The sequence below is a fragment of the Parus major genome, chromosome 1A (genome assembly GCF_001522545.3).
Source record: "Parus major isolate Abel chromosome 1A, Parus_major1.1, whole genome shotgun sequence".
In the NCBI taxonomy this organism is placed as follows: Eukaryota; Metazoa; Chordata; class Aves; order Passeriformes; family Paridae; genus Parus; species Parus major.
The window spans coordinates 45,878,466-45,905,971 of NC_031773.1; the positions used below are offsets into that span (position 1 = coordinate 45,878,466).

General features: G+C 44.3%; 2 protein-coding genes across 6 annotated transcripts in view; one reads left to right on the forward strand and one right to left on the reverse strand.

The window, feature by feature from the left end:
* Positions 1–39: 39 nt before the first annotated feature.
* On the forward strand, positions 40–21,914 carry FAM234B (family with sequence similarity 234 member B). 2 transcript variants are annotated; one of them, XM_015628594.1, is made up of 13 exons: positions 40–137; positions 5,735–6,127; positions 7,075–7,173; positions 9,402–9,590; positions 11,426–11,556; positions 12,212–12,359; positions 12,704–12,845; positions 13,444–13,587; positions 16,938–17,019; positions 17,248–17,403; positions 17,999–18,116; positions 19,245–19,471; positions 19,894–21,914. In XM_015628594.1, the coding sequence occupies exons 1-13, from the start codon at positions 101–103 to the stop codon at positions 19,897–19,899; spliced, it is 1,872 nt and encodes a 623-aa protein (XP_015484080.1). In that variant the 5' UTR covers positions 40–100; the 3' UTR covers positions 19,900–21,914. The 2 variants fall into 2 exon arrangements, with proteins under 2 accessions (XP_015484080.1, XP_015484082.1); XM_015628596.1 differs by having other exon boundaries at positions 18,002–18,116.
* GSG1 (germ cell associated 1) overlaps positions 21,860–27,506 on the reverse strand; it is a 14,741-nt gene continuing 9,094 nt past the window's right edge. For all 4 annotated transcript variants that reach the window (XM_015628605.3, XM_015628601.3, XM_015628599.3 and 1 more), the window contains 4 exons: positions 26,709–26,756; positions 24,531–24,683; positions 24,297–24,408; positions 21,860–23,035 (listed from right to left, as the gene is read on the reverse strand). In XM_015628605.3, the coding sequence (XP_015484091.1) occupies positions 22,723–23,035; positions 24,297–24,408; positions 24,531–24,683; positions 26,709–26,756 (626 nt within the window). In that variant the 3' untranslated portion in view covers positions 21,860–22,722. The remainder of the gene's footprint in view (positions 23,036–24,296; positions 24,409–24,530; positions 24,684–26,708; positions 26,757–27,506) is intronic.

Below are 27,506 nucleotides of genomic sequence, written 5' to 3' on the forward strand. Positions count from 1 at the left end.
GGAGGGCCTCGGCTCCTCACGCCGGGGAACTACAATTCCCAGCAGGCCGCGGGGCGGCGCGGGGCGGGGGGCGGCGCGCGAGCGCACTGCCGTGTCAAGCATGGCTACGGTGCTGTCCCGGGCGCTGAAGCTGCCGGGTAAGGGTTGCGCTCCCGCGGGACGGACCGAGCGCCGGCCGGGCCGGGCCGGGCAGGGGCAGCCGCGTCCAGGGCAGCCCTGATCGCGGGAGGCGCGGGAGCCGCGGGTGCCGCTGCCTGAGCGCTGCGGGGCGCGTTGCCATAGTGATGTGGCGATGTGGGGAGAGGCCCGGGGGTGCGGGCGGTGAGGGGCGGCCGGCGGGCTCCGCGCTGGGCTCGCGGCCCTGGCAGGGACGCAGGGGCCGGGGCAGCGCCTCGGGGCTCGGAGGGCGTCGTGTGTGGCAGAGGGGGGCCTGGGCCGCGGGCCTGTGAGGGGACTGCGCGGGAGGAAGGGAAGCGCAGACCTCTCAGATATGCTCCTGCCGGGTTTTACCCACTGAAGCCGGGCCAGGAGTTCGGTAAGTGCCAATGCAATTACCCAGGTAAATGTTTAAAGCCTGCCTGCCACCTTTGCACCTTCCAGTCAGAGATCTTAAGCGAGATGAAAAGATACTCAAGCATAAGGGGCTATTGTGTGCGGTAAGCAGCAGTCCAACAGCCATTCCCTTCAGTAAAGAGATTAAAAGGGAATTAAAACACCTTGCCAAACCAGATCTTGGGAGCATGCTAGTTGCTGTTGGATGTACTGTGGACGGTGCCAATGCACCTGGCTGCATTAACTTCAATGGGAAAGTGCCTTGTTACTCGTTCTAACCGTGTCTTGCCTTTGGGACAGCCCTGGGGCAGAGACAGGGCCCAGCTGTGTGCTGCTGGGGAGGGCTCCTCCTTGGCACAGTGGTCCTTGGCACGGCCCCAGACTGTGAGGCTGCACTCAGTGGACTGATCATACTTTCTTCCTCCATCAGTCTGTGAAGGTCAAAGTAATGTTGTCAAGGTCCTTCCTGCCATCTTTTCATAACCCTTACCAGGATTCATTAGTTTTCATTTATGTGGTGCCTGTTGAGTCTCATTCAAAGAAATTTTGTTTGCAAGTTGGTATCTTTCTAGTTTTACATGTATATATATATATATATATATACATGTCTGTGTAAATGGGAAGGAATACATTACCATGAAGTCTGTTTAGGAAGAGTGCAAACTGGTAGGTGTAGGTGTGTGCATTAGGGAGTGACTGCTGGGGAACTGTGCAATAAGAAGTACAGCTCTCTTCTGAGAGTTTTGTAACCAGCATGATCTGTTTGATATCTGCTGTTGGGAAACACTGATTTGGAAAACATCATATCAAGCCTTGCAGCTGCACCTAAGAGAACAGTTCTCGCATCAATCCTTAGGTTAAATTGCAGAAATCATTCCTTTCTTGTGTGTTTAATTATTGAAAAATGCAGCTTTCAACAGCAATGAGAAAGCAGAGGGCCTATTGCTATATCTGTTTTTCCTGCCATATCTCATTAAATTAATTAAAAATCAACATGCGGCGACTTATCTCCTCATGGTCTTAGAAATATGTCTGCAGTACCCAGTACCAGACTGGTGCCTGCCAACTGCCAGAAAAATAAATAGAACATGAAATTAGTACAACAGATACTGGAACCAGTGTACCATCATTGGAATAATGTACTGAAAATTGCACTCTAGTTCTGAAGTCCAAAATCTGCTCTTTTCACTCCAACGTGAGTGCAAAGAAAAGCCTTCCCAGTCAGCTGAAACCAGGAAAAATAAGGTTACAGTTAATATCTTTGAAGCCATCAGCACAAGAAATTAATATTTTATTATGACTGGGACCTCATTTCAACACAGATCACCTAATGGGGCCCTTCTTTCCAGATCATGATCACACGATGATCATCTATTCTTCACTGAGAGGTCACATTCTTCTACTGCAATGGTTGCCTGTGTGAAAGTAGCATTTGGCAAATACATGGGGCATTTTCAAAGTCATAAAGCATGATTTAGAGACCTGCTGCCCTTGAAAGCCAATAGGTTGGGACATTTTCTCTCTGTTCTGTCTTTGAAAGCCTCCATCATCAGTATTTGCTTTTTCTTCCAGTGGCTGCAAAAAAAAAAAAAAGAAAATCCAGGGTGATATGACCAGTTACTTGCTCTGATTGTAACCACAGGCCACTGAATGAGAACCTCTGTTTTATCAGGGGTGCTGTGGAAAAAATGGAACACAATTCAGAGCAGGTCAGAACAGAAGAGGCTTTGTTGACTCTACCTGTAGGAGGGAGGGAGCACAGAGCAGTAGGGAAACTGACTTTGCTGGTACTAACTCCATACCTGTGAAGTGGATGCAAGGTTTATATACACTTGGAGTCTCTTTGGAAGACAGGTAACAAAGTGTGAGTTAAACAGACCTGTTACCTACATAAGGCCACAGAACTGCAGCTTGCTTTGGCACAGAGACTAATTTCTCATGAAGGCTACACAGCGGTTATCCTTTCGGGACATATGATGAGAGTTTAACCAAGAGGCCAGCTCAGATCTTAACATTTCCACTTCCACAATGGAAAACTGAAAATTGTATGTGTTCCCTGACAGCTGATTGCTTGCAACAGAGGCAGTTTTAGCTTTCTCTTGACGGACAAACCCTTTTTCTACAACCTGAGCCTTGTTGACCAGAAAGGAAAGAATTTGACTTCTGGAGCACTTAAAAATAAATCATCATTCTCTAAATGGTGTGAGACTCTCTCTGTTTTCACACTTTACTTGTTTTTATGTTTGTGCTTTTCTGCTGAAAAATCATCTGGGAGTGATTAGTGAAAGCCAGGTATGTTATTCTTCCTTCCCACAGCAAGTGACCTAAAATTCGGATGGAGAGTCATGTTCCTTCCACTTTCTCTTCAGCCAGGTGAATCATGAGTTGCATGTTTTCTGCACCACAGACCAGCCTTGGGAGGCTGAGCTGAGCACATGATTACCAGCATTCCATACACATTCCCACAACACCTACATATTGGTTAAGGTTCTCTGAGCAGTGGGAGATAAGTGTTTGAATCCTCTGAGATGAGATACACAACTGGGTTTTACATGAGCTAGATGAGTGCTCCAGCAGCCCTTCTTAAAGGGCAATATGTTCTCTCCTTTAGACTTAAAAAAAACTAACCTGCAGGACACTTTATGCCTGAGTTTACTGCATGGTTGTGCCTTGTGGCTGTGCCACATAGCCTTTTGAGGAAAGACAGGGCGAAGGAATGCCAGTTCTGATTCCTACTCTGGCTTAGACATGAATTAGGACTGAGCAACTCTCTGCTTTATAGCTCTCCTATAATTTTCCAGATTCTTAACTATGTAGATCATCAAAAGCTGTCATTGCTGTGTAGTAGCTCTTTTCTAGCCGCTGATCAGTGGTTCTCAGTAGGACAGGTGTTCCTGTTACAGACTGGTTGACACCACTGTCGATGTTGCCAGCGTATCAGTTTCTGCCAGTTCAAGGAGTGGGTGAGCCATATTTTCAAGGTCCTGTGTGTCTCCAGAAAGGGATCCAGAACAAAACTGGTCCAGATAAATTTAATTGATACCAGTGCTTTCAGTTGCATCAAGGATGAACAGCAGGTTCCAGTCTTTTGGTTGACTGTTTGAAATTAAAATAATTAAACAAAACATAGTATATGTGAAGCATAAGTATGCTTTGAGTTGTTTTACTCAAAAATCACCAGTTTCCAAAATCAGGAGCAGTCTAGTTAACATAGCTGTCAGCTTTGACTTCCCAGGCTTAATACCATTTACTCTTGGGCCAGACATGTTTGTTTTTCATGCCATTCTAACCTGGCTTGAACTGGCACATCTGGATCTGTTATGAGAAGCTGCAAGTACCCTGGTGGCGAGACCTCTCTAGAAGTTTTTGCTTTGACTGAGTAGCCTTTCAGTCACTTTTTAGCACAACCTATGGTATTAGACACCTGTGCAATTTACACTGCAACCTCCGAGCAGAGAGCTGTGTGCCACTAGGGTCGGCGGCCTTCTGTGCACTTACAGGATAGAGCCAAGGTTATCAAGACTTCTTGAAAAACCCACATTTTGAGCATGTTTAGAGCAGACCTATGCTAAACAATGCAGTGTGTTACAGGGATACACCAGATCGACCCTCAGGAATGCAGCATCTCTTGGTTGGATGCTCTGCCTCCACAAGGAACTGCTTTTAGGAATCTATTCATGCACCAGATTTTTTGAGTCTTTTGTAGAAGCCCCTAATTCAAAAAGGAAGAGTCTGTCTTAGATAGGGGAATGTGAGGGGTTTTTTTTATTTCCTTCTGTTCAATGTTAGTGAATTGTCCTGGCTGATCCACCAAGTGTGGGACATTTGGTTTTTAGTGTGATTGAAAGTTTTTCTTAAATCCTAAAAATAAAGCTGAAATGCCACTCATAAGTGGTAGACAAAGGGAAAATGAAGGTCCTTTTGTGGGGTGAAAAATGAGGAAGAAATAAGAGATAAGATGTGCTGCAAAATACACTCTAGATGATGCAAAATAGGTGTGTTGCACTAGCTAGGTACTACAATACATCTGAGTGTCTTTAACAGGAAAACCAGAAGTAAGGTATGCTATCTTACTCAGGAGGAATAATCATGAAAGCCCTAAAATTTTTGCTTTGTAAAGCCTTCCCATTATCTTAGTGTCCGAGAGGGGTTACAGTTTGTATATTTTTGCTTATTAGTTATGCCTTGCATGTATCACTTCTGGAATCTTTGGGCACAAGCTAGTTCCTGTTTCAGATCAGCTTTAAACAAAAGGAAATGAAACAAATACCTGGGATAGCAAAGTCCCACCTTGGAACTGGAGAGAGAGAACCAGACTGAGACTCTGCAATCATCAGAGCGCTGGCCATGGCTCCATGCCCAGCCTTGTGGCACAGGGCAGCTCCCTGAGACGTGACCCTCCACTCGTAGCTCAGGGCAGTGACTCTGCGTGATCTTCCCTGTCCCCATAAACAGATGGCACTGGGCTTACGCCAGGGTGTGTGACCGGCCTCTACACCTGCCCTCGCCACACTCCCTGCGGCTGTCTAGGGCTTGGGGGAAGTCATCTGTGTGCCAGGCATCTGTGCAGGACACACCTAAAGCTAAGCTACTTTGCTGTACCACCACCTGAAGGGAACAGTACTGAGTTATCTATCTTGGCCAGGCTAAGCACAGACTGTTGGCTCTGGTGGGAGCAGGAACAGAGCAGGTGCACTGTGGTTGCCTCGGGCAGGAGTTGGAGCATTCCCTCTTGCAGAACTGAGCCATGCAGAGAAGGTGGTGTCTTGGAGGAGCAGCCTGACTCCTCCAGACATCAGCCTGTTACTGGTTGAAAGGGGCAAAATTACTTTCCCCTCATCTTCAGGGAGACTTCAAGTTTCATCACCAATCAAGAAAGTATGAGAATTAAATCAGTCATGAATTCTATATAGACATATGCATACACGTACATATATGTATCCAAACACACACACACACACACCCCTTTATCTGAGGAAAATAAACTGTCAGCATCTTTTCTCCCACAGATGCGACTATGGAGAGAGAGACCCTATCATTTCTCTCACACTTCTCACTTGGATCCATGCAAATACAGACTACTCTGTCGTCCCTTCTGTATCACTGTCTACTGCAGCCTTTTCTCCACTGAGATCCTGCAAAAACTCATGCTTTATTGTCTGTCTCCATCTCTTTTTCTCAGGAAAGAAGAGCCCAGACCTTGGGGAATATGATCCCCTCACTCAGGCTGACAGTGATGAAAGTGAAGATGACCTTGTACTCAACATCCAGAAGAATGGGGGGGTCAAGAATGGGAAGAGCCCCCCTGAAGAGATACAGGACCCTGATTCTGATGTGGAGGTTGGGATGACAAAGCAGCACACGTCAGAGAGTGCGCCCGAGGGTTATCCTGCAGAGACAGCTGGGAGTTTGGAGCAGAAGGCTGCTCCCTCGCTCATGCCATACCTGCGCACTGCAATCTTTTTGCTCACTGTGGTGATCTCGATGATTCTTGTGCTGGTGTGCGCATTTCTAATTCCCTGTCCCCCTAGAGACTTGCATAACACCTGGAACCGCAACCTAGGTCAGGGAGCAGGTGAGAAAGCTCCAGGAACAGCATCTGGCATGGGGGAGGTGGCAGCTCCCAGGCTGGGCATCAGTGGGAGAGACCTATCTAGGAGAGCCAGGTCAGAGCACAGACCCTTCCTCACCACTAGGGATGCTCCAAAATAATAGACAGGTGGCTGTGTCCTGCTCACTCTTGAAGCTGAGGCATATGAAATCTGGCATCCACAGATAACAGTGCCACAAGATTTTGTTTCTGCAAACATCAAAAATTATTTTGACTCTTCTTCCATCCTGCCTTTTTGTGTGGATGTTGTGCTGTGTTCCAGACGGAGATGGCCCAGCCCACTTTAAAATACAGTGCCTCCCTTTTTACAGCCTGGACTTTACCAGTACCTCCATGCTGTGGAGTGGAGTATGTGGTTGTGTTTGAGTGGAGAGGGATAGAAGTCTTTATGTCTTCTAACTAGCTTAACTAACCTTATTCCATTGTCTTTTAGTCCTACTTTATTCCATATGTCAACATTTGAGATCTTTTATCCCATACAGGATAAACTGTATGAGTCACTGGTAACATTTCTAAAGTATCTCCCATTCTGGCTTCTGCAATAAAGTAACACTGTTTTGTGAAACAATTTCTGCCAGGTCTAGATATGTCTCTCCCTCCTTGCTTTCCACCCCTGGCTTCCAAATCTAAGCTTTTCGTAAGATATGTGGCTTCACATTGCCTCAGAAATTGAAGTGGGAAACATGAATCTTTTTTCTGTTAGCTCTTCCATTTTTCCTTTTCCTTTCTCTGACTTAGATGCTACCCTTCTGCCTTTCCATGCAATGAAAGATCTTACCATGGTGTGACTTCCTTAGCAGACTTTGTGAGGCTTGTCTACCCACACGTCTCATTTCTGGGCCAACTCTCCTCTCCCAGTGAGAAAAATGAACTGGGTGGCCTTTTTGACCTGCTCTCTGTAATTGTTGCAGGTGGTGTGTTATCCCCCCTGGAACTGTGTGATGTGAACAGTGATGGCCTCCCTGACATCCTCATTGTCTTCACTGCCTTGATGAATGCCAGTGTCATGGGTAAGCACCGCAGCTCCTTTCCATTCCTCCTAATGTGTCAGTATGGACCTTTGTATGTTTGTGTTCTTGCCACTGCAAATCCACTGTGTTGCTCTTTTCAGAGTTCTTTAAAATTGCTGGTGTACTGTGTCTGTGGCTGGTCATGCTTAAAATTTTTATTACAAGCCTGTGCTTCTATACCTTTTGGTCAGCATCATCTGTTTGCCCTTACCTCATCTTGGGGCAACTCTGTCTCTTTGTCCTGCATTTGTGCACACTTTGTTTTTAGAAACACCCTCACTTTGCTGCCTTTTTTTCCAGGTCACTCTGTATACTTGCTAGGCTCCAAATCACTGTTAATTCACAAATAATAGACTGCTGATGGGGAGGCTACTGTGCCTGGCTGTTTAGCAGGTATTGCCTTGCTTCCTCCTCCTGGCTGCTTTGCTTTCTTTGTTAGTCCTCCCACCCTCCAGGTAACACAGCAGAGCCTGCTGATACTGGCCACCATTACACAGCAGCTGCCAAATCGTATTGAACTGGGCTTCTGAAGTCCTGGAGGTTCCCAGCTGCCTGCTGTACTGCCTCTGCCTATCCTGGCATTGCTTGGTACCAGGTGAATCTATTCTGTCTCAGAGATATAGGAAGTAAGCATACCTTGCACTACCTGAAGAAAATTCTTGGAGCAAAATGCCTTGGCTCTTGAAAGAGATAATGAAAATATTGTTGGAGCGTAGGGATAGCCACTCTTCTCCATGGCCCAAGCAAGGCCCTTGGTATTTCACAGCAAGTTCTATAAAAATAAACCTATGAACATAGAGAAAACTGTAAAGTAACTTAAAAAATGAGAGAGAAAGATATAAATGGAAGATATATATGGTTGATATAAAGGCTGTATTCAGTTTATATAGGTTATTCTTGCACTCTATATTTTTGCCATTGCATTACTTTTATTTTTCATCCCAGATACAAACAGAGTCAGCACGCTCTGAATGAAACTAGTCATACCTAGCTGAATCCTGGGCTGTAGCTGTGCTGGAAGACAAAAACCAGACACTAAAACAGGTGTAAGCAGATCACAATCTATAACTCACATAGCTGGATATCAGCCCACCTGTAGCTTGTGCTTGGAGCATTCACACAGTGCCAAGTAGAGATAAGCTTGGAATAGGCACCCAGTGGAGTAATCTGGGACATTGTTAACTGTTTCTCCAGCTTGTACACACAGCGGCTGTGAGCTGCATTCAGGACTTAGTTGTTCTTGGTCCCTATCAATGTAACAAAGATAACTTGATCTGGGGCAACCCCTTAGCATAAGCCACATGATTTTCAGTTTGAGAAGAGAGTGAGTTTGATTTAGAGACTGGACTCAGCCTTGTATTTAGCCAGTGGCCTGTATATGCCCTTTGTGTCATTAGGTCACATGCTGTATGTGTTACTAGTAAGACAGAAGTTGACTGGGTCTGTTGTTATTTTGGAATGTGTGGGAATTCATCTTATACTGAGATATGACCATACTAGGGGGAAATTAATTACAATAACCACACTTATGTCTGAGGGTAGGCTGAGCTAAAAGTTTGGAATCAGAGCCAACAGTCAATTGAAACAGCATAGCCTATTTTACAATTATTTTGTGCTAACTGGTGAATGGGAAAAAGAACACCGAGTTCCACCACTTTGTTGCATTCAGTCTGTTTTTCACAATAATGAAACTCCTTTTGAAAACAAAGGAAAAAACTCTCTGACCACCAATCATTTTCTGTTGCTCCAGAATTATAAATAAGCCAGTGCTTGGAGGTGACATCTGCCTTGGGAGTCTCTTAAGGTTTCCCCTTGATGGTAGCTGTTTTGTTGTGGGAGAGGGGACTAGAAGAATCAGTCTGATTTGACAGCAATAAATTTCACACAAGGAAGTAACCACAAGTGAGCACATTGACCCCAGGAACTTGGTTTTCCTGCCCAACTGACCACATTTCTTGCTATGAGCTCAGGTCCAACCTCCATGATTTTCTGGGCTGTTGATTTTCAGCCCATCTTGTTTGGAGATCACTGTTAGACTCTGCAGCAGAGAAATGCAGCCATGAGATGACATTTGACCTTTGCTTTCGGGCACTGTGGATTTGTCTATCTTGAACCACTTAGCTTCAGGAGCTAGAGCTGGATCTCCAGCACAAGGACCCAAGGTAACGTAGTCATAGTAATCCCTCTGACACCAAAGGATTACATTCTGTCTTTCCTGCCTCTTCTAGGTGTCTCTAGACCCTCTGTAACTGTGGTGGCACTTTCTGGTATGAATGGCAGCACTTTGTGGTCCATCCAGCTTCCAGAAGAGACGCGAAGTGTGCAGTGCAATGGGCTGTCACTGGGGGCAGCTGCAGGGCCTGTCTGCCTTGTTACAGGAACATCAAAATTCCTCAGCCTTCTCAGTGCCTCCACAGGTAAAGTCAACTACCAGCATATTAGAAATATGCTACTGCTTTTTTGTTTTCTTTAAAGGACTAATAAGCATGAATAATTTGGCTCTGGCACATCACAGTGGCCATTACTTTGTGACACACAGAAAGGAGTCAAAACACTAATGAGTTTCTAGTTACACAGGATAAGAGAATCCTAAACATTTCATCTCTATTGCAACATCTTCATCCTACATCACAGAATATTTCAAAGTGTTGATCTTATTCTGTAGCATCTCTATGTTATAAAGAATATGGAAAGTCTGTTCTCATTAGCATTGAGCTGCTGGTACAACTCAGGACCTACCTAACAGCGATACAAAGATGAAGAGCATTCTTGGAGAAGTTACATAAGGATATACACGACATCCAGGAACCCTTGCAGCAGAATAGTTGAATTGATTAGATGTGAATGAATATTGCATTTTTAATCACTTGATCATGCGCACCTTCATTCTCTGATTCCTGTTTGTTCTAACACATTAATTATATTGGCAGAAGTAGTCATAGGTAGTACAGGGTTGTTTTTGAAATCAACCAAGAGGAACCTTGAAGGCAGGTGACTTTGGGATGGAGGTGTGTGTTAATATTACAGTTAGGTTTCAATGAACCCAGTTCATCCAGGGACAACGATTTCACCACAGTTGCTGGCTCAGCAACAAGACACCTTCTCCTATCTCCCCTGGCTGACGGGTGCTATGTGTTTATCAGCTGCAGAGTGCCATCAGACTTCCCACTTCACTCCACTCTTTGTTCCATGCCCCTTAGCAGGTGCTATGGTTGCAGATTGTGGGTGTGGGCAGTCATTGTGGAATAGGTTTCAGGCATGCCAGTCACATTCTACCCAGGGAGCAGCAACTGTATTTTACCCTATAATTTCCGCACTGTTCCAACTTCTATTCAGATGTGAATACAACTTCTCAAGTTTCCTCTAATTTTACCCCCAGCTATCTTCCCACACTTTTCAAATGCTTTTAGGGACCAGGTTACTTTTACAGTGTTTGCAGGGTCAGGATCGTGAGCTGCCTCCTTTACCAGCAGTAGTAATGTACAAGTTTAGCCTTTGGTTTACTTTGTCATTCAGGAGCAAACTTTATCCTACAGAGCAGCAGCAGCAGAACATTTTTAAAGATTGAAGAACCAGAAGTTCTGGTTAGTGTTAGCAAAAGAATGATGAAAAAGTAAAAGCATGAAATTTAATTGTTGCCCTTTTTTTGATGTTTATTTGCAAGTTTGCATGTCTGGTTTTACTGTGTTTCCAGCTGGGTCCATGCTGGACTGCTGAACCATTTGACATCACGTCTGTTGACATGCTTTCACCCTGAGGTGGAGTAATGTTTGTCATGCTGGAGTGGTAATTTGCTGCTGGGAATTTAACTGAGACACAGATTTGCACTCTGAATATCAGAACTGTCCATCTGTTTCCTTTCCTCACATCTACCTAGCCTTTACTGCTGGCTGAGAGAAACAACTGCTGTCCTGCAGAGCAGCACTCTTATTTAGGTTCTTCATCGTAAAATGAACCTTAAATATTCTCTGCTGCTTCAGAAATTGTTTAGGGCTCAGGTCTTTTAAAGAGATGCTAAGAAGGAAACACAGCAGGACTTGAGGCCTGACTCAAAGGCAGTCTGAAGAAATGCTGGGATAAGAATTTTGCTTCCCACTGCAGTTTGTCTGCAGTGTAGATGTGTCTTTCTCCTTCACACAGAATGGGACAAATAATCTCTCTTGTTCCCTTTTCAAGAAGGTTTTGTGGAACCCTCTAGGGATGCCCTCTGGTTCTCTAAGTACAGATCTCTTTTATCCTGTTCTTTCCACAGGCAAGACCATCTGGACACTGAATCCCATTCATCTCTCAAGTGGGATCCTGGCTGCACCAGCTGCAACTCTTCCAGATGTAGATGGAGATGGGATTAGGGATATTGTTATTCTGGCTCTCAAAGAGACACAGGTACAACATATCCCTACTTGAGGTTTTGAAGGACCTTTACTATTTATGTAGAGGAAAAATCAACTGATGTGGAAGGACTGTAACTGGAGCTGCAAGAGCCCCTAATTTTCATTCCCTTGGATTTTGCAGAAAAGCACCCTTTTTCTTCCAGTAGGTCAGAGCAGTGAGATCAAACAATAATGACACTACCTGCATTCTTGACAGCTGGGAATGAACAGAAGGGTCATTATTTGCACCTGACTGAGACTTGAGAATTATCTGTTTCTGTTCAGTGAATATGTGGTTTAGCAGCAGTGTAGGGATGGATCTCTGGTGAAAGGAGCATTTAGCTTATCCAAAAGAAAGAAATACTCGTGTGATTAATTCAGATGCAGATTTCCTTTATGCTTATCTCTCCCCACAATTCTAACATTGATGTTGTTAGAAGAACTCAGATTTTTGAAGTCCCTTTCATATTTGATGCATTTGTGTCAAGGGAAAAACAGGAATGTAAGATGCCCAGGAAGCATGTGAGCAAAGACAAAGCAAACACTATCTAGACCTTGCTGAGGGGGAAATGATCAATGCAGCTTCATGCTGTGGGGTTGGGAGAAGATTCTGAGTGCAGAGGTGCTTGAAAACACTGATAAAAATCTCTCTCTCTCTCTCTTTGCAGCCTGATGTGTTTTTCATCTTGGTATCAGGAAAGAATGGAACTGCTTTGGGTGGGCCTGTCAAGTACAGTACCAATGGAGAAGGGAAAGTGATTGGCCCCCAAGTCCACATCACCAGCCGGGGAGCCATCTACATCCTGTTTGGTTTTGGTAAGATGCACCTTGCCTCTGCAGCATTTCACCTCCCTGAGAAAACGTTTGTTTTACCTGAAATGTTCCAGAATGTCCCTGGGACACTTCTGCCATGCCTTCTGCTGTAAAAGCTAGGAGGGCAAAAGCACAGGTCTCACTGCCATGGTGTGGAAAAGTACAGGAGCACCAATACCTGCTAGTCTCAAATACCTCGGAGTTTCCCAAAGGCACATCATGTCAGGGAAGTTCCAGCTCATGGCATTTCATTGCCTTCTACCACAGCTGCGGTGGTCCCAATCACCCTCTGTTCCACTAGGTTATCTTTTGCAGTCAGGACTCTTCATCTTTACTCTTCCTGGCAGGTAATGTTCAAGCAGTTGCCCTGAGGGATATCTTTACCCAAGCCAGAAACCGGGACAACTTTCCTGCAATGCTGCAGCAGGAGGAGCCAGAGTGGGAAAAGCGCAGATCTGTCAACCTGTCAGAGCTCATTGACATTTACAGGTAGAAGATGGACTTGTCATCTTGCTTCTTCTGGGAGAGGAAGGGAAGGGTAGGCACTTATTAGTACTCCTAGAGGTGGTTGCTTCTACTTCAATACTGTCCTTCTCTTCATTGTCCAGTTGATAACTGGGGAATACTATGGGGAACCCATAATTTCCTTCCTGTCTCTGGTTGTCCTAACCAAAGGAGGGCAGAGTATAATAAAAGGGAGTCCTTAGCTTCTTCTGCTCCTTGTTCCTTTCTTCAGCCTAATATGCATTGCTGAAGGGAAAAAAAGAGGTGTTCCTAGTTAATGGAGTCTCTTTGGGAAACTCAGTCTATGGGCCTGGATTTCTCAGCTCATTCTTCTTTACTGCCAAACTGTGAGACAGACCTCAAATGTGGAGCAAATGTGAACTCCTAACTTTATGCTTTTTGTAGTAACTCATGATGTTCAAAAGACCGCACATTTGAGTTTAGCTCACTTAACTGAGGAACCCACAGCACTGGGGAAAAGATGGGCTTCTCCAGGACTCTAGGAATTGCCATGTGGACAGGCAGCTAGTACTGAGATGTACAGATGCAAGCCTTGATCTCCTCTGTTTCCCATTTGTCCCAGTGGGGGTGTTGACTTTCTGCAGACAGTGAGGACACCTGACACGAACTGCAGCAACCTGCTCATCACAACCAAAGAGAGCTTGATCCTGCTGAGGGGACAGGACCTGGAGCGCCGCTGGACCCTGGAGCTGCAGAATATCAGCAGGTTACTTGCTGAGAACATTTTTCTGTCCTATTTCTTCCTGTACCATTTCCTGACTTTCAGTTCATGCGTTCCTTAGAAAGCAATTGACAGTAATTCTTCAAATCTGTAGAGGAATATAAGACCTGGAGGTTTGTGTTGTTGAGCCAAGTGAGGAGGGCAGGGGGAGCAAGGAACAGAAGACTGGAAACTTGAGCTGTGTACTTGTGAGTGATCACAGATAAGTGTTTTGATTCAGGTACCCAACACTGAGGTCATGGGAATCATGTGGCATTGGAATTTAGTTGATTACTGATGTGTGATTCAGCCCACCTGCTGTCCATGGCTTCAGTGGAGAGGGTCAGTTACATTAGTCATGTTAAGAATTTAGAGCAGGTGAATGAATATGGCCCAGAGATCTTAATGTTCCTTGAAAGGTGAAAATGAGCATTCTGATGACAGTCAGCACACCATCTATACTAAATGTAAACCTTAAAATAATATTGCTCATCCTCTAATTTCACACACGGAAATTAAGTCATTTTCCAGATCTTTGGGTTGTTCATAACCAGCAATTTCAGGTTGCCCAGTATTAAATATTTGCAAAGGGCAGTTGGGCACAATTGAGGGAAATTACATGGGAAACAATTGCTTGCTTTAGTATTGAGAATAAAGAAAACAGCTCTCAGCTCTGTGTTACCCAACTGTCAAGAGCATAAATGAGAAGAAAGCACTGGAACTTCATTTAAAAAAAAAAAAAAAAAAGGTGTGTTCAACTCTCTTTGATATTCAGGTAATGTCCACATTCTTGAGGGCTGATGGGTGACATAATCTATGACTTTAGGAATGGGTTATGGCTAGTTGATCATGCTATGGGGAAAGGAAATGGGACTAGAAGAGTTTTGGGCCCAGCATCTGCAGACTTCTGAATGTGTCTGGCATCAAGTTTAAAGGGTGTGTACTGACTAAGCAAAGCCACTTCATAGGTGCTGTAGAATCAGTTATACACAAGAAATTTCTAAATGGATGCAGTAATAAATTGGAATATACCAATCAAGAAGGGTTGAAAACTTATTTGCCAGTATGATTGAGGTTGGAAGGCACCTCTGGAGATTTCCTAATCCCACCTACCTGCTCAAGCAGACTCTAGACAAGCTAGAACGAATTACTCAGGGCTGTGTGCTGTCAGGTTTTAAATATCTCTGAGGTCAGAGACTTCACAATATCTCTGGACAGATAGTATTCAAGGTTGCTGCTTTTTCCCATTCCCTGACCTCCCAAGGGACAGAGTAAAATACACATAGAGGAGCTGTCAGATAATCATTGAAAAATAATGAAAGCAATTCTTGTTCTAGGCCACTGTGCTAAACTCCTGGACTACCTGTTTTCTCAGAGTTAAGACAAAATTTACTACACTGAATGTATTGTGGGAAAGCATTTTATTAAGAGGTTTGTTTGGATTTTTATAGAACTTAAGTTCTACTTAAGCATCACAGGCTGGAGGACAAAGGCAGGTCAGGGATGTTACCACAGAGTCAAACATAACAAATTCCTTATTAGACAAAGCTTACAAAGCCAACTGTGAGCACCCCTTTTCCTGGGTAAACCTGCCCCAAGCATGCCACTTCATCCAGGCAGACTGAGTCCAGACCTACGGGAATAATTTCTGAGAAAACCAACATGGCTACTGCAGATGTGCTTCATTTCCAGATAGCTTTTGACAAGATCCCTGGAAAACCATAAAGGACAATCAGTAGTCATAAAACAAGGGTGAAGTTCAGAGACCATGAAATTGAGTAAGCAGTTGCAAATTGTGTTGTAAATGGATGTTTCAGATGAGAGAGGATTAATAGCAGGTTGCTGGGGGGATTACTGTTGGGCAGAATAATTACTAGCCTTCTGGTTCATTTGAGAAAGCGCCCAGGGGATTTTTCACTTGATTGGTAGCATCCAATATATTTGTGTGCATTCAGTTTGTGGGATCTGCCACTGACTGTAACCCATAAGGGACATGAGAAGAGGCACCTTAGGAGATGTTTTGAGTTTGTGGTCATAGGGTAGAATTGCCTGTTACTTCATTTTGCTACTGGAGAGCTTTCAAACTATAGGAGTGTCTCATTATACTGCCTTGAAAGCAACACCTGGTTGCCAAAGGTGTCTGTAAAGCAAATGACATTGTTTGATGTCGTAAATATAAAGTCAAGCTTCTGCAGTACTGTGGTATTACTGTTCAGGAACCGTTCTATCATGCATGTTTTAAAGGGGAAGATGGAAAAAAATTGGAAAAGTGGTCTGGAAAAAATGCTTTAGCATGGAAGATTTAAATTACAGAGTTTATATGATCAAAGAGAAACCTAAGAGGTGAGTTCATAAGTGTGTGTAAGAAACAGAAGCTAACAGGCATAGCAAGAAGAAGTGCCTTGAAGCAATAGCCATTCATGTTCAAGAAAATGAAGATGCAGGAATCTTTCTTTGGGTGCAGTTAATCACAAGGACTGACATGAGAAGTGATGAATTAATCTCATCAAAGATGAGGCAAAACCAGCCCACTGATACTTGGTTAATTGGGTGATACACAGAAATCTGTAGTAAATAAGAGGAGGGAGGATATACTCTGATGATCTTGCCTTCCCATAAAATCTCTAGTTCTGTGAATTTTGTGGACTCAACTATGCTTATTTAGAATTGTATGTCTAGCTGTGGTGAATTGAAGGAAGACAGAGTCAAGGCTCAGAAGGCCTAAAGCAAGCAAGATGATTAAAAAACAGTTATAATGAGAGATATTAATGTATTATGACACCCAGAAGTGAGAGGATGAGAAGGGGCTTCATTTAACCTGCTTCAGGTCATAAAAAGGCTTGTAAACCTCCCAGCAGTAAAAATACAAGGAATCATGGGCTGACATTAATGTTGAGTTTATTAAAATCCATTTCACACAGCTAAGGCAGCCTCGGACATCCACTTTCTGCAGAAGTCCAAATGTACAAATGCATTTTGGAAGGGCTGAGTAATTTAATATAATTATAGCAACAACAGTACAGGGTCTCATGCAAAGGAAAGAATGATAGAGTTGTGTACAGGGAGATAAACAGATGTCTACGCAGCCCATCGAGGGATGACCCCCACATAGACAGCTCTGAAGAATGGCTGACAAACACCATGGGCCATTTTACTATTTTAGTTCACTTTTCTGATCCACCAGCAAATGATTCCTGACAGTCAGAACAGTTCTGAGTGGATGAAAGACCTTATTTAGCATGACAAATCCTGTCATTTTAAGAGGCAGAATGGAGGATGAAGGCAACTATTCTGCCTCCATCTGAAATCACTTTTTTCTACCATGGGGCTGAGTGTTTCTTTTTCCAAATTTACAGCCAGCCTGTACCAGGTTACTTTGGTGCTGACCAAACTCTGGACTTCATGTTGCAAGCACAGACTGGAGATGGGAACAAAAAGGTAAAACAGGTGAAGGCATGGAGGGCAGTGGCAGCACAGGAGTAGGGGAGGTTGGGTAAAAAAGCAACAAACATTTTCTGGTCCTTGCTTTTCCCCTCTCTTTGGCTGGTACTCATTACTGTGTGGCCACAGGCATGAAAGGGAACAGCACAGACCATGCCTCTGCAAGGGGGCTCTGCATACCCATGCCTTGATACCAATTAATGCTCAATCTCTCCCTGCCTTGAGGTGGTGGTGGTAGATGGAAAATCTGGCCTCCCTGTTTGGAACCAGGAACTTCCATGGCAAAGGCAACAACTCGATGCACTCTCAGTCATGACTTTGGACAAGAAGTCTGTTTTTCTCTTCTGGGCTGATGAAACACAGCCTGTGTTGCAAAGTTTGGTGAGCACGCATCCTTTCTTCACTTTGAGGTTTCTCTGTGAGGCACATTCAGTCTCTGTCTTTCATTCCTGTTGTCATTGAACTTGAACCTAACATATAAAAAGGCTGTCAGGAACATCTCTTATTTTGACATTCTGACTTCTCTGAGACTGAGCATAGGAGTTTTTGTATGCAAATTCTTCACCATAGAGCTTTGTTGACAGAAATTTTGCACCCACAAACCCCAAAATTTGAGAATTTAATTTTTTCATGCAGCACTGAGGAGCTGTAACTGCATATTTGTTCCCAGCCCAGAATGCTCCTTCTGTCCATGCAGGCACACAGTTTGGCACAGAGACTCTAACTTCCAGACTGTAGCTTTGCCCATTAAGCTGCATATGACAGAGCTAGATTTCAACCTTACCAAACAGAAGGTGTGGAGCAAATTCTGTTTTAGGGAAAAAAGGGTTTTAGGAGTTAATCTTCATAAAACCCTAGTTTTTCATCCTCTGATCCATATTAAAACAACTCAGTGTCAGAAAACTTTATTTTTTGACAAAGCTAGACTCCCCTTTGCTAGCCAGTTTTTATGTTTTTGTCTCTTGCATTCCAACAGCAGCCTGGTCCCAGACCTGAGCGCCCAGGGCTGCACCACCTCTATCTCCTCCACCCTGTTTTTCCTACAGTTCTTTTGGACCTCACCAATGCAACAGACAATGTCATTGCTTCAGCAGGTGAGTACAAATGGAGGAGATAGTACCTAGGCTAGAAATACTGAGAGAGAAGTAACTGTGAGAAACAATGGACTGTAGTTGTGCCTTTAAAGGTAGCACCTAAGGTCCACCACACATAGGACAACAGTGGGAAATAAGATTCATCATCCTTCTGAAGGAGCATCCTGTCCACCCCCTACTTTGCAAATAAAAGACTCACAAGGTTTCTTACATGATTAACCAAGGAAAGGTTTAAGTTTGACTTAATGCATGTTTTACATCAGAGAAGTTGTGTTGCTTTTCATGGAGCTATTTTTAATTTCATGCAGTGCATAAAAAATCACTATAAAACTTTTCTCTGTCACTTCAGATACATTTTTGCTTTTGTTTGACATCTCCTGCTCTTTGGGATAGGAGCTGTTCTGCTTCTTCATCTTTCTTTTTGTAAGGGGGAGTCAAAAATATATGTGTGTTTTCAGGGAAAAGTAGATCTGGATTTGACATCTATACAAGATTTTACAGGCCCTGTTCAATTTCCTTTCTCTTTCTAAAGCATTCAGTGAATAACCAGACTCTTGTGCATGGGAGTGTGGGATAAAAGATCAGTTCATCCAGAACTGAGAGAAGTAGGCTAGGAAGCATAGAAAAACTGCTGCATAGTAACATCTAGTTGAACTTGTATCAAAAACACAGTTCAGTCAAGAGCAAATAGAATATTATTTTTACAGGGGCTTTTTATAAACTAGATTTCTGAGGTCTGTACAGATCGTTCTGCAGTGGCTGGAGTCACCTGACTTGCCAGTGCTTTACAAATTTCTTATTTTATAGAGGTAAGGAACAGCTACTAACAGGTGTGGGAAGGAAAGCTGAGAGTGAACTGTATCTTGAAATATGTTCATATCCTATGTTGAGCTCAAAAGCATAACCTAGGACAAAACCTTTCCATTTCTGGTCTATATTTCACTTTTGCATAAAAAAAAAGTTAAAATAATTTTTCCTTGTCAACTAAGTTACATGCAATTGTAAAGTCGGACTGAATATACTATCTAGTGGATGTTTTGACTGAGTAAGGGCTATAAGATTTCTTTTGGGAGAAATGTATTGATTTGCCTCTCACCACTATTTTCTTGCCCTTTTCTGATGGACTAGTTGGAATTAATGATCTCCAAAAGGATGCATTTCACATCACTGTGACAACAACCGCAACCTCTGAAAAACAGCCAGGATTTCTCTCGGTCAGCAAGCTGGGCCTGAAGTGGGCCATGATGAGTCAAGGTCGAATGGTGTGGTTAAAGGACAGCAGCTCTCCAAAAATCAGCCGTGGAGAAGTGAGGCGATTTCTTGCCCGGATGAAATTTGCTGACTTTCCTCAGAAGGTGAGATTGTGCAGGAATCCCTAATGAAATTGACGCCTTTGATAACGTCTGATCTCTTCCTTACAGACACAGTTAAGGTGCTCTTTGGGATGGAAGGGGACTGGTGGGATGCAAAGTGACTGCAAGATGACTGGCTGCCCCTTTGGGCATAAGCTGGACAGATTGTGAAGCAAAGATGTACTTAGGCAGTTGAACACAGCACAGGATCTTAGAAAGAAACAGGGATGATGATCATAAGAGACTGAGAGATTTGCTGAGAGGATCAGAGAGGTGGGACTGAGATCACTTGTTTTGACGTGGGCAAACAAGGGTCCTCCATACAGTGGTGCCCAGGTTCTGTTGCTGACTTGTAAATTGCTACTTTACCAGACTGGATGATAATAGATTTTGGCTTTAATGTTTGTTTGTCTTTCCTTCTTCAGCTCTAGCCTGGTGGTTCCTCAGATGTTGGTTGGACCTGTGGTCTGTATGGGGAATATAGGAAGCTACTCTGTGTGTCTTCAGGAAAACGGCTATATAAAGGGAATGAGGGCTAAAAGCACTTCCCCTTTCTTCAGGTGTCTGGGGAAGGCTGCTGGAGGCAGGTTTGTCCTAGGCAGACCTGTTCTGTACCAGAGAAACCTTGTTCAACAACTCCCCCTCCATATGCTGTTCTTGCATGCTTCCTTCCAGGTAACACAGAAATGTGAATTTAGAGTTTATATACATATATATATAAAATCAGGCTTTATATATATATGTGTTAATTTATACAATATATGTATATTTTTTGTATGTTTAATTTATGAACGAGATTTAGGACACAACTTTTTATGTCCAAACAGTGTTCTCAAGCAGTCTAACAAGCTCTATGCCTAGAGTGGGCCATGATGAGTCAAGGCAAGTGGTGTGGCTAAAGGACACCTTTAATCTTTTTATTTTTGGAGAGAAGCCTCTGCCTCCTGCAGGGTTGGTCTTACCGATGTCTCCTGTGCTCTCAGCTCTCTTGTCCATGCTGTTGCCAGACTCAGAAACAAACTAGTTCTCTGGCTGAATTACCTGATCTAGAGAAAGATGGTCTCCACAGCATTTGCCGGCCCCTTGCACTTGTGTCTTTCTTTCCCATTCCACGTTCAGGACACCAAGTTCAGACATATGTGGGTGACGTAGAAGTGAAAGGTTCACAGCTTATTTCTCTCCATCCTTAAGGTTTCTATAAACCCAAATTGTCACTGTAACATCACACTGCAGTCCAATGGGCAGAGTCCCCCTTTGCAAATGTATCACAGCCCCCTTGGGATAGAAATCCAGCACATCCAGACTGTCACTGTAAAGGTCACTCAATCTTGTCACAGAAAAGCTGATTCTTATGCTGCTGCTACAGGGTTTAGAAGTTCAGAGAGAGACAGAACTAGAAAGCTTTTCTGTACATTTTAACCCTACTCTAAGCTCAATATTGCCATTCCCTTGCCAGCCCTGTGTGCAGCTCCAGGAGGAACAAGCTACCCCTGGGACACATTTGTTTACAGTGTGTTAGGTGTTTTGAACTGTGTCCCAGAGTGTGCCATCATTCTCTCTTGTGTTTGAAGAGCATCTGTATGAATTTTCTTGTAGTAGAAAAGACCATATAAAAGGGAACCACTTTGGTGCCCCAGTAGTTCCCCACAGTTCAGGGCAACAATATAGGAACTGCTTTCTTTGTATGCCATTCTATGGCCTTTGACATTAAACAGAGCCAGGTGAGACGAGGATTGCAAAGGACTCTTCTGTCTAGCATGTGCCCTTCCAGCCTCCCCACATTTCCCCATGAGTTGTGAGGTGACAGCAGACTTTGACCCTCCTTCCAGTTGGGCACATTAGCCATGTGTTTGCTTTCCTGGGCCCTTGACACCTCTCTTTGCTGTATCACCCTCTCCATCATCCCACATCTCTATATAAAGCTTCCAGGATAGCCCTTCAGGTTTAGCTGCAAACCCCGAGGCTGGTCCTCGGGCCCTGATCTCCTAATGTCAGAGCCTGTGAACAGTTTGTATATGTTTAATGGTATTTTTGTGTAAATAGCTTTGTATATATTAGCACAACTGTAGCAATGGCTTTAGGCCTGGCATTTTCCTCCAGACAGGGTTTCGTGTTTATAATATGTAGTCAGTTAATACAGCTGCATAATAGGACTGAAAGTGTGAGGACCAGTAACGTATGAGGGATTAAACAGGAGTGCCTCTTCCCTCCTGTCCAGCCACCACCTTGCTGGAAAAGGTGAATTGGCTGTTACCTAAGTAGTTACTCTTCTGAGATTCTTCCTGAGAGAACTGATGTTCAAAAGCAGTGATGTTAGCTCCTCTTTAATGTGAATTCACCCTGGCCACATCCCCTCCCCTGCCCCCACTGTGAATAAAGAGTCTGTCTGTATATTGTTGGAAAAATGTATTTGAACTGCAGTGAAGCAAAATAAATACGTGGACAGCATCATGTGTCATGTGAACCAGTGTTTCACCTTTGAGAGATTACGAGTTTGCTTGGGGTTTTGATTCAGGGGTTGTTTGCAATATTTTTACAATGGACAAAAAGGAACAGATCAATAGAAGTAACATAAAAAGCAGAAGTCCTGCCAAATTCTTAAAGGTTGTGAAGAAACAGTAAACAGACGCATACAGCAAAGTACCTCAGAATGGGAGATTTTTGGGCAAAAAAAGCAAGAAGGGAATATGTGGGAGTCATTACAGATGGGAAAGAGGAGGAGAGAGATGTCTGAAAGCTACCCCCTATTCTTACTGCAGCAGGACTTTTAATCTGGGGGCAGGGAGAAGAGTTTGGGCCTGAAAATGAAGAATAAACAGGGTGTTCAGAGAGGGTGGCAGCTGATCAATATGAACACTGATTGTCTTCACCATAGCACTGAAACGGAGGCATTGATGGAAGGTCAGTGTGACACTACCCAGCAGTGCAATTTGCCATCTGGATGGTACTGACTGTGTTCCCAAGTGCAATACTGGGATTAGGCCATCTGACTCAACTCTGAAAGAGCTTAGAGACCGCTGGCACCAGCATGTCCCTCCAGTTTCACCCTTGTCAGGTGAGGGCACCTATCATACTGTATATGACCACAGAGGATCCCCAAAGTTCTACTCTAGTTGCCCTGACCCAGTTCCCACCTCTTCACTCCCTGTAGAGACAAGAAGAGCTCCACAAAACCTGCTAACAGTGGTGCCATTGCTTGGTTCAGAGCTCTTGTGCATCCCAAACCCCACTGCTCTGTCCCTGTACACTCATCCCTAACAGCGATCCTCCCCAATTGTCTGGCCCAAGACTTCATCCAGGTCCAGCTCTGGTTCCCGCTGTAGCATTTTCTGCTGCAGATCAGTGTAGAAGTCAACTCCTTCAGAAACTGAATGGAAGACTTTGCCTTTGGGCTCATAGTAGCTGCTTATTTGCTGTATGAAGCATTGGTGGTGCTGAGGGTGATCCTTGAGGGTCCCATCATATCCCTTGATGTGGTTCCTTTTGAACTCCAGTATCGTCTTGGTGTAGGTGTTGAGAGTGGTGACAGCAGAGGCCATGCAGCAGGTGAAGGAGGCCCAGGCCATGCTGCCAGAGACACACAGAAGAAGCACATGCTGTGAAAAGCCGTGTAGACTAAGGAACACTGTGATACACCCCTATTCTCCCTGATTTGCTGGGCAGAACCTACTGGACACAGACTAAGTGTGTCTCTATGAACTCTACTCACTCTATGAACTAGAGTGACTAAGGCTCATAACATTACAGTTCTTAGGGGTTATCCCACCACAAGATTCTTCTTAGATCAGTGGGATAAATTTTGGTCATCCCTGTGACAGGGAAGGGAGTGATACAGGGAAGAAGGCAGCAGGAACATCTGTAACTGGTCAGAACAGGAAAGCACAGCTTAGAAGCAAGTTCTGCATTGCAGGGCTGCTCGGTGTCTTGCTGCCCATAAGGCTTGTCTACCTGAGCATAACCAAATTGCCATCCTGGCATTTGATATCCATGGGTGGCACACGGCACTGGAGTCTTTAAGAATCGATGTGGTCATCATCAATATAGCATTGCAAATTGTATCTGCCCATTCCATGGGCACCTGCAAGGCTCATCCAAGTGTTTTTCAAGTCAGGTATGTCGTGTCAGCTGTGCTTGGCTGGTTTATCCTTTAGAGGAAGGCTGACCCACTTGCTTTTCACAGCTCCTCTTCCTAGCTCACAAGTGACACTGTGGTCTATTGCCTGCTTTCCCTCCTTCCTGCATTTAGTACCATCTTAATGGTACATCTGCACCTTGGCCTCCAGTGCAGCTGCCATTATATGGCTGGGTCAGCACTGGAGAGGGTGGTGTGACTGCTGGTTGGGGGCTGAGCTGTGCCCACATCTTTAGGCACATGTCTAGGCTTGGTGTTGCAGGAATAGGCCCTTTGGCCCCACACTGGTTAGTGCAGACGCCAAACCAGCATCAGCAAAGCAATTTACTAAAACTGCAGAAAAACAAGGTGTGTTTGAGAGCATCATCACAAATGTGATACTGGCCTCTGCACACAGGGAAGAGTTGAGACCAAACAGGGCAAACCAGCAGAGGGGCAAGCCTAATTAGTCAGCAGGGCTGAAGGCAATTGTTTAGGTGTGACCCCGTTGTTTTCCCAGTCCTTTGGTAGCTATTCATTTAAATAGCTCAGCCACCATTTATTAAAACAGGGTGAGGCAAAGACAGATTAGTAGTAGGAGAACCATGGTACACCTGTCTTTGGAACACACAGAAGGTCAAGAAAGGAGGAGGAAGCAGGTGACATGGCTGAAGCTCTAACGGTGGGGGAATGAAGATGGCTTCAGAGCTCACATACTAGAATGCCCAGCCATAGTCCCACGTGTGCGGTCTCCAGTCCTCCGGTCCCAGATTAACTGTTGCCTGGAAGACTTGAGTGTACATCATGTGTGCCACCATCCCAAGGAGACCTGGACACAAAGGACAAAGCAAAGAAGTTACAGCAGCAGGAGCCAGATCAGCATACTTCAGTCTTGAGTGGAAAAGCAGGCTCTCCAGTGCTGAGATTCTAAGACTACACTACTACACTTACCTGACAGCACTGAGGAGACAGCAGCAAAAGCATTGAGCTTCATCCCACAGACAGGATTGCCAGTATGCAGAATTTCTACCATCAGGAGGATGAAGCTGATGAGCAGCAAGCTGATGTACAGCATCTCTGATCCCAGTGACAGCCACAGGATTCCTGACAGGAATACAGGATGAAACCATGTTCAAGGAAGAGTACTCCCCTCTCTCAACCCAATCCTGAAAGGATGTCCTTTGGATAGAAGGGAATGAAGGAAAACAGTAAACACCCAAAAGCAATCTCCCCAGCCTGTGAGCAAGGGATCAATGGATGCTGTAGAGGACAGAGTGCCTGTCAGAGAGGATGGCTTGGCTCCTCCAGCATGGCAGAGCTGAGAGGAAACAAAATGCCCTCTGTAAACAAGCCAGCATTATCCATAAACAGCAAGGAGGAAAGCAAAAGGAAAAAGACAGGGGAAGCTGTTGACTATTAGCATAAAATCTAATGGTCAAAGATTTGCTGTGAACATACCTGAGCTCTAATCATGACAATGAAAGAAAACAACTTTTAACCTGGGACTCGGCTACTTAACAGCTATATGGTGCATCCATGACTGTCTGGGACACAGCCTCTGAAATTTAGGAAGCCTCTTGCAAGCCTGTATTTCTCACTGAAACCCCAATTAAAATGAAAGTACATTCCTTGGGGGTGATATCCAGCCAGGGCAGTAACACTGACCACTCACCCTGCTTCTTGAACAGAGTGCAGGTACTTTCATGCTGGGATTTTGAGTGGGATTTAAGTGATACCAGAGGCCACAGCTGAGCTGAGTTCTACAGCTGTGCAGTAAGAACTGAAGGAGAATGAAGAAAGGCACTCTGTAATGCTGGGCTGTGGAAAAGCACAGGATTCACTGAGGAAGAAACATTAATCTGACAAATGAAGCAGTACTGTGAACACCACTGTTAGCAACTATTAATGGCTGAGAGGAGACATTCAGCTGGGGAAAAGGAGTGTGAAGAAAACCCTCATTAATGTGGCACTGACTTGAATACTCAACATCATTAGTGCCATAGAGTCACCTAGCTCTTTAGCAGAAATAGATGAGCTGCATTCCCTGTTTAAAGGAGCTGGCTTGCTTGCTGCAGCACCATCAAGAAGAATATTTCATTAAAGGTCAGACTGTCAACAGTATTCTGGAGGTTGCAGGCACCACACATACACAGAGACCTCTGCATCATTTCCCCTCTGAGTCCAGGCTTCCTACTGATGATGTGCAACTTGGTCTTGTAATGTTGCCTGTGTATTGTGGAGCTGCTGTGCACACACCCAGCTCAGCCAGCCCATCCCACAACCAGCAGCCACACCACCTTGTCCGGTGCTAACACAGCTACACAATGGCACTCACACCGGTCACGTTAAGATGATACCTTGTGCAGGAAGGGCTGAAAATGGCGCTTGCAAATCCCCAGCATTGATTACACCCTTGCTCTCAGGGTTTGAATGCTGACACAGGCTATGCACCCCGGGCCTTTCCCTTCACATATTAACATCTTCTGAAACGACTTGCCTCCAGCCTCCAGCTCAGGGAATAGTCAGCAAGCCCACACCAATTGAAAAGCCTTCATTAAGTAGAATCTCCATACCATATGTACACTTACATCAAAGTATACTGAAGCTATCCACAGGGTGATTTGAAACGTGACAATGACAGGAAGGGTGATCTCTCCTTCCCAAATGTAGTTTTGTATTTAATGAGGCAGGGACTTCACCTTGAAAGCATAACTTTCAAATGTCCTGTTCACTTCCCACAAAGAGGTGATTCAGCTTCCAGATTCATTGTATTAGACCCCAGAAATGAAGCACCGAGTTAACATGGTGTTAACTGTGTGGGAGGGATTGCCCTGAGGCTACATCCATCCTCTTCCCCTTTACTACAGCAAGATGACAATCCCAGACCAGGCAACTTATTACATCCCACTTCATACTGAAGGGAATATAGATTTCTAGCACTGACTTCACAAATAACAGTGAACATCTGGGAGGAAACCTTTGTTCCTTTAGTCACCACAAAGACAGGATTTCATGCCTGGCTCTTTGGGGACTCACCTTGCTGTCCCCACACAGGCAAAATGTGGCATGCCCCCTGCCCCAAAGAGATGCACTGTACAGCTACAGTGGAATACAGGGATTTGCTCTTACCTCTCTCTGCTGGTGGTGAAAGCTCAATAAAGCTGCGGCATTTCTCTTCTGAAACACAAAACCAAAGCTTTTAGTATATAAAACAATGCAGGGAACATAGGGGAAAAGAAAATATCTTCATCTCACTCTCCTTTCAGTGCGTACTTCCAGTCATCCCTGAATCTTCAGCCCATCAGACCTTCTCACCTCTGGTCTTTTTCTATCTTTACAGACCTTCACTGAAATAAAGGATAAGAAGGCAACATTTGCCTGCAAAACTAGAAATGGCCTTTTCAGAAAAAAAGCTTCAGCAATTCATAAATCTTACTAGCCTCTGCTGAATATAAAAATCTGTTGCTACTCATTCAGAACATTACTGATGATCAGATCTATTAAGGGTGTAGCTTGTAACAGATTGCAGATCCACCACTTCTGCTGAATTCCCACACACCCTAATCTCAGAAGAGCATTTCTAGCACTGCTTCTCAAAGAAGAAAGCAAAAAAAAAGAACTTCACAAGTGAAATACTTTGTGAGAGAGATTCAAGTCCCCCTTCTGTGGCAGAGACTCATACAGAAATATGGTCCTTGGTCCTCACATTTCAGGCATGTTATTTCAACAAATTGTATTAATATTTGCTTTGGCTTTTTATGTTGGCCAGGCACAAACTGTCTCAGCTTAGGGTCCATCATTATTATCTGTATGTTTCTTTCCCTACATACTGCATTAGTGCGTTTGAGGGTCCTCTCCTCCACTTGGCACAGTATTTTCTCCCAGACATTTCCGCTTCATGCAAGAATCTCATTTTCTTAATTTCTA

Coding starts and splice junctions, on each gene's coding strand:
- FAM234B (XM_015628594.1), top strand. CDS start 101: ATGGCTACGGTGCTGTCCCGGGCGCTGAAGCTGCCGG. Junction 7,174..9,401: donor GATGAATGCCAGTGTCATGG/GTAAGCACCGCA, acceptor TGCCTCTTCTAG/GTGTCTCTAGACCCTCTGTA. Junction 11,557..12,211: donor TGGCTCTCAAAGAGACACAG/GTACAACATATC, acceptor CTCTCTTTGCAG/CCTGATGTGTTTTTCATCTT.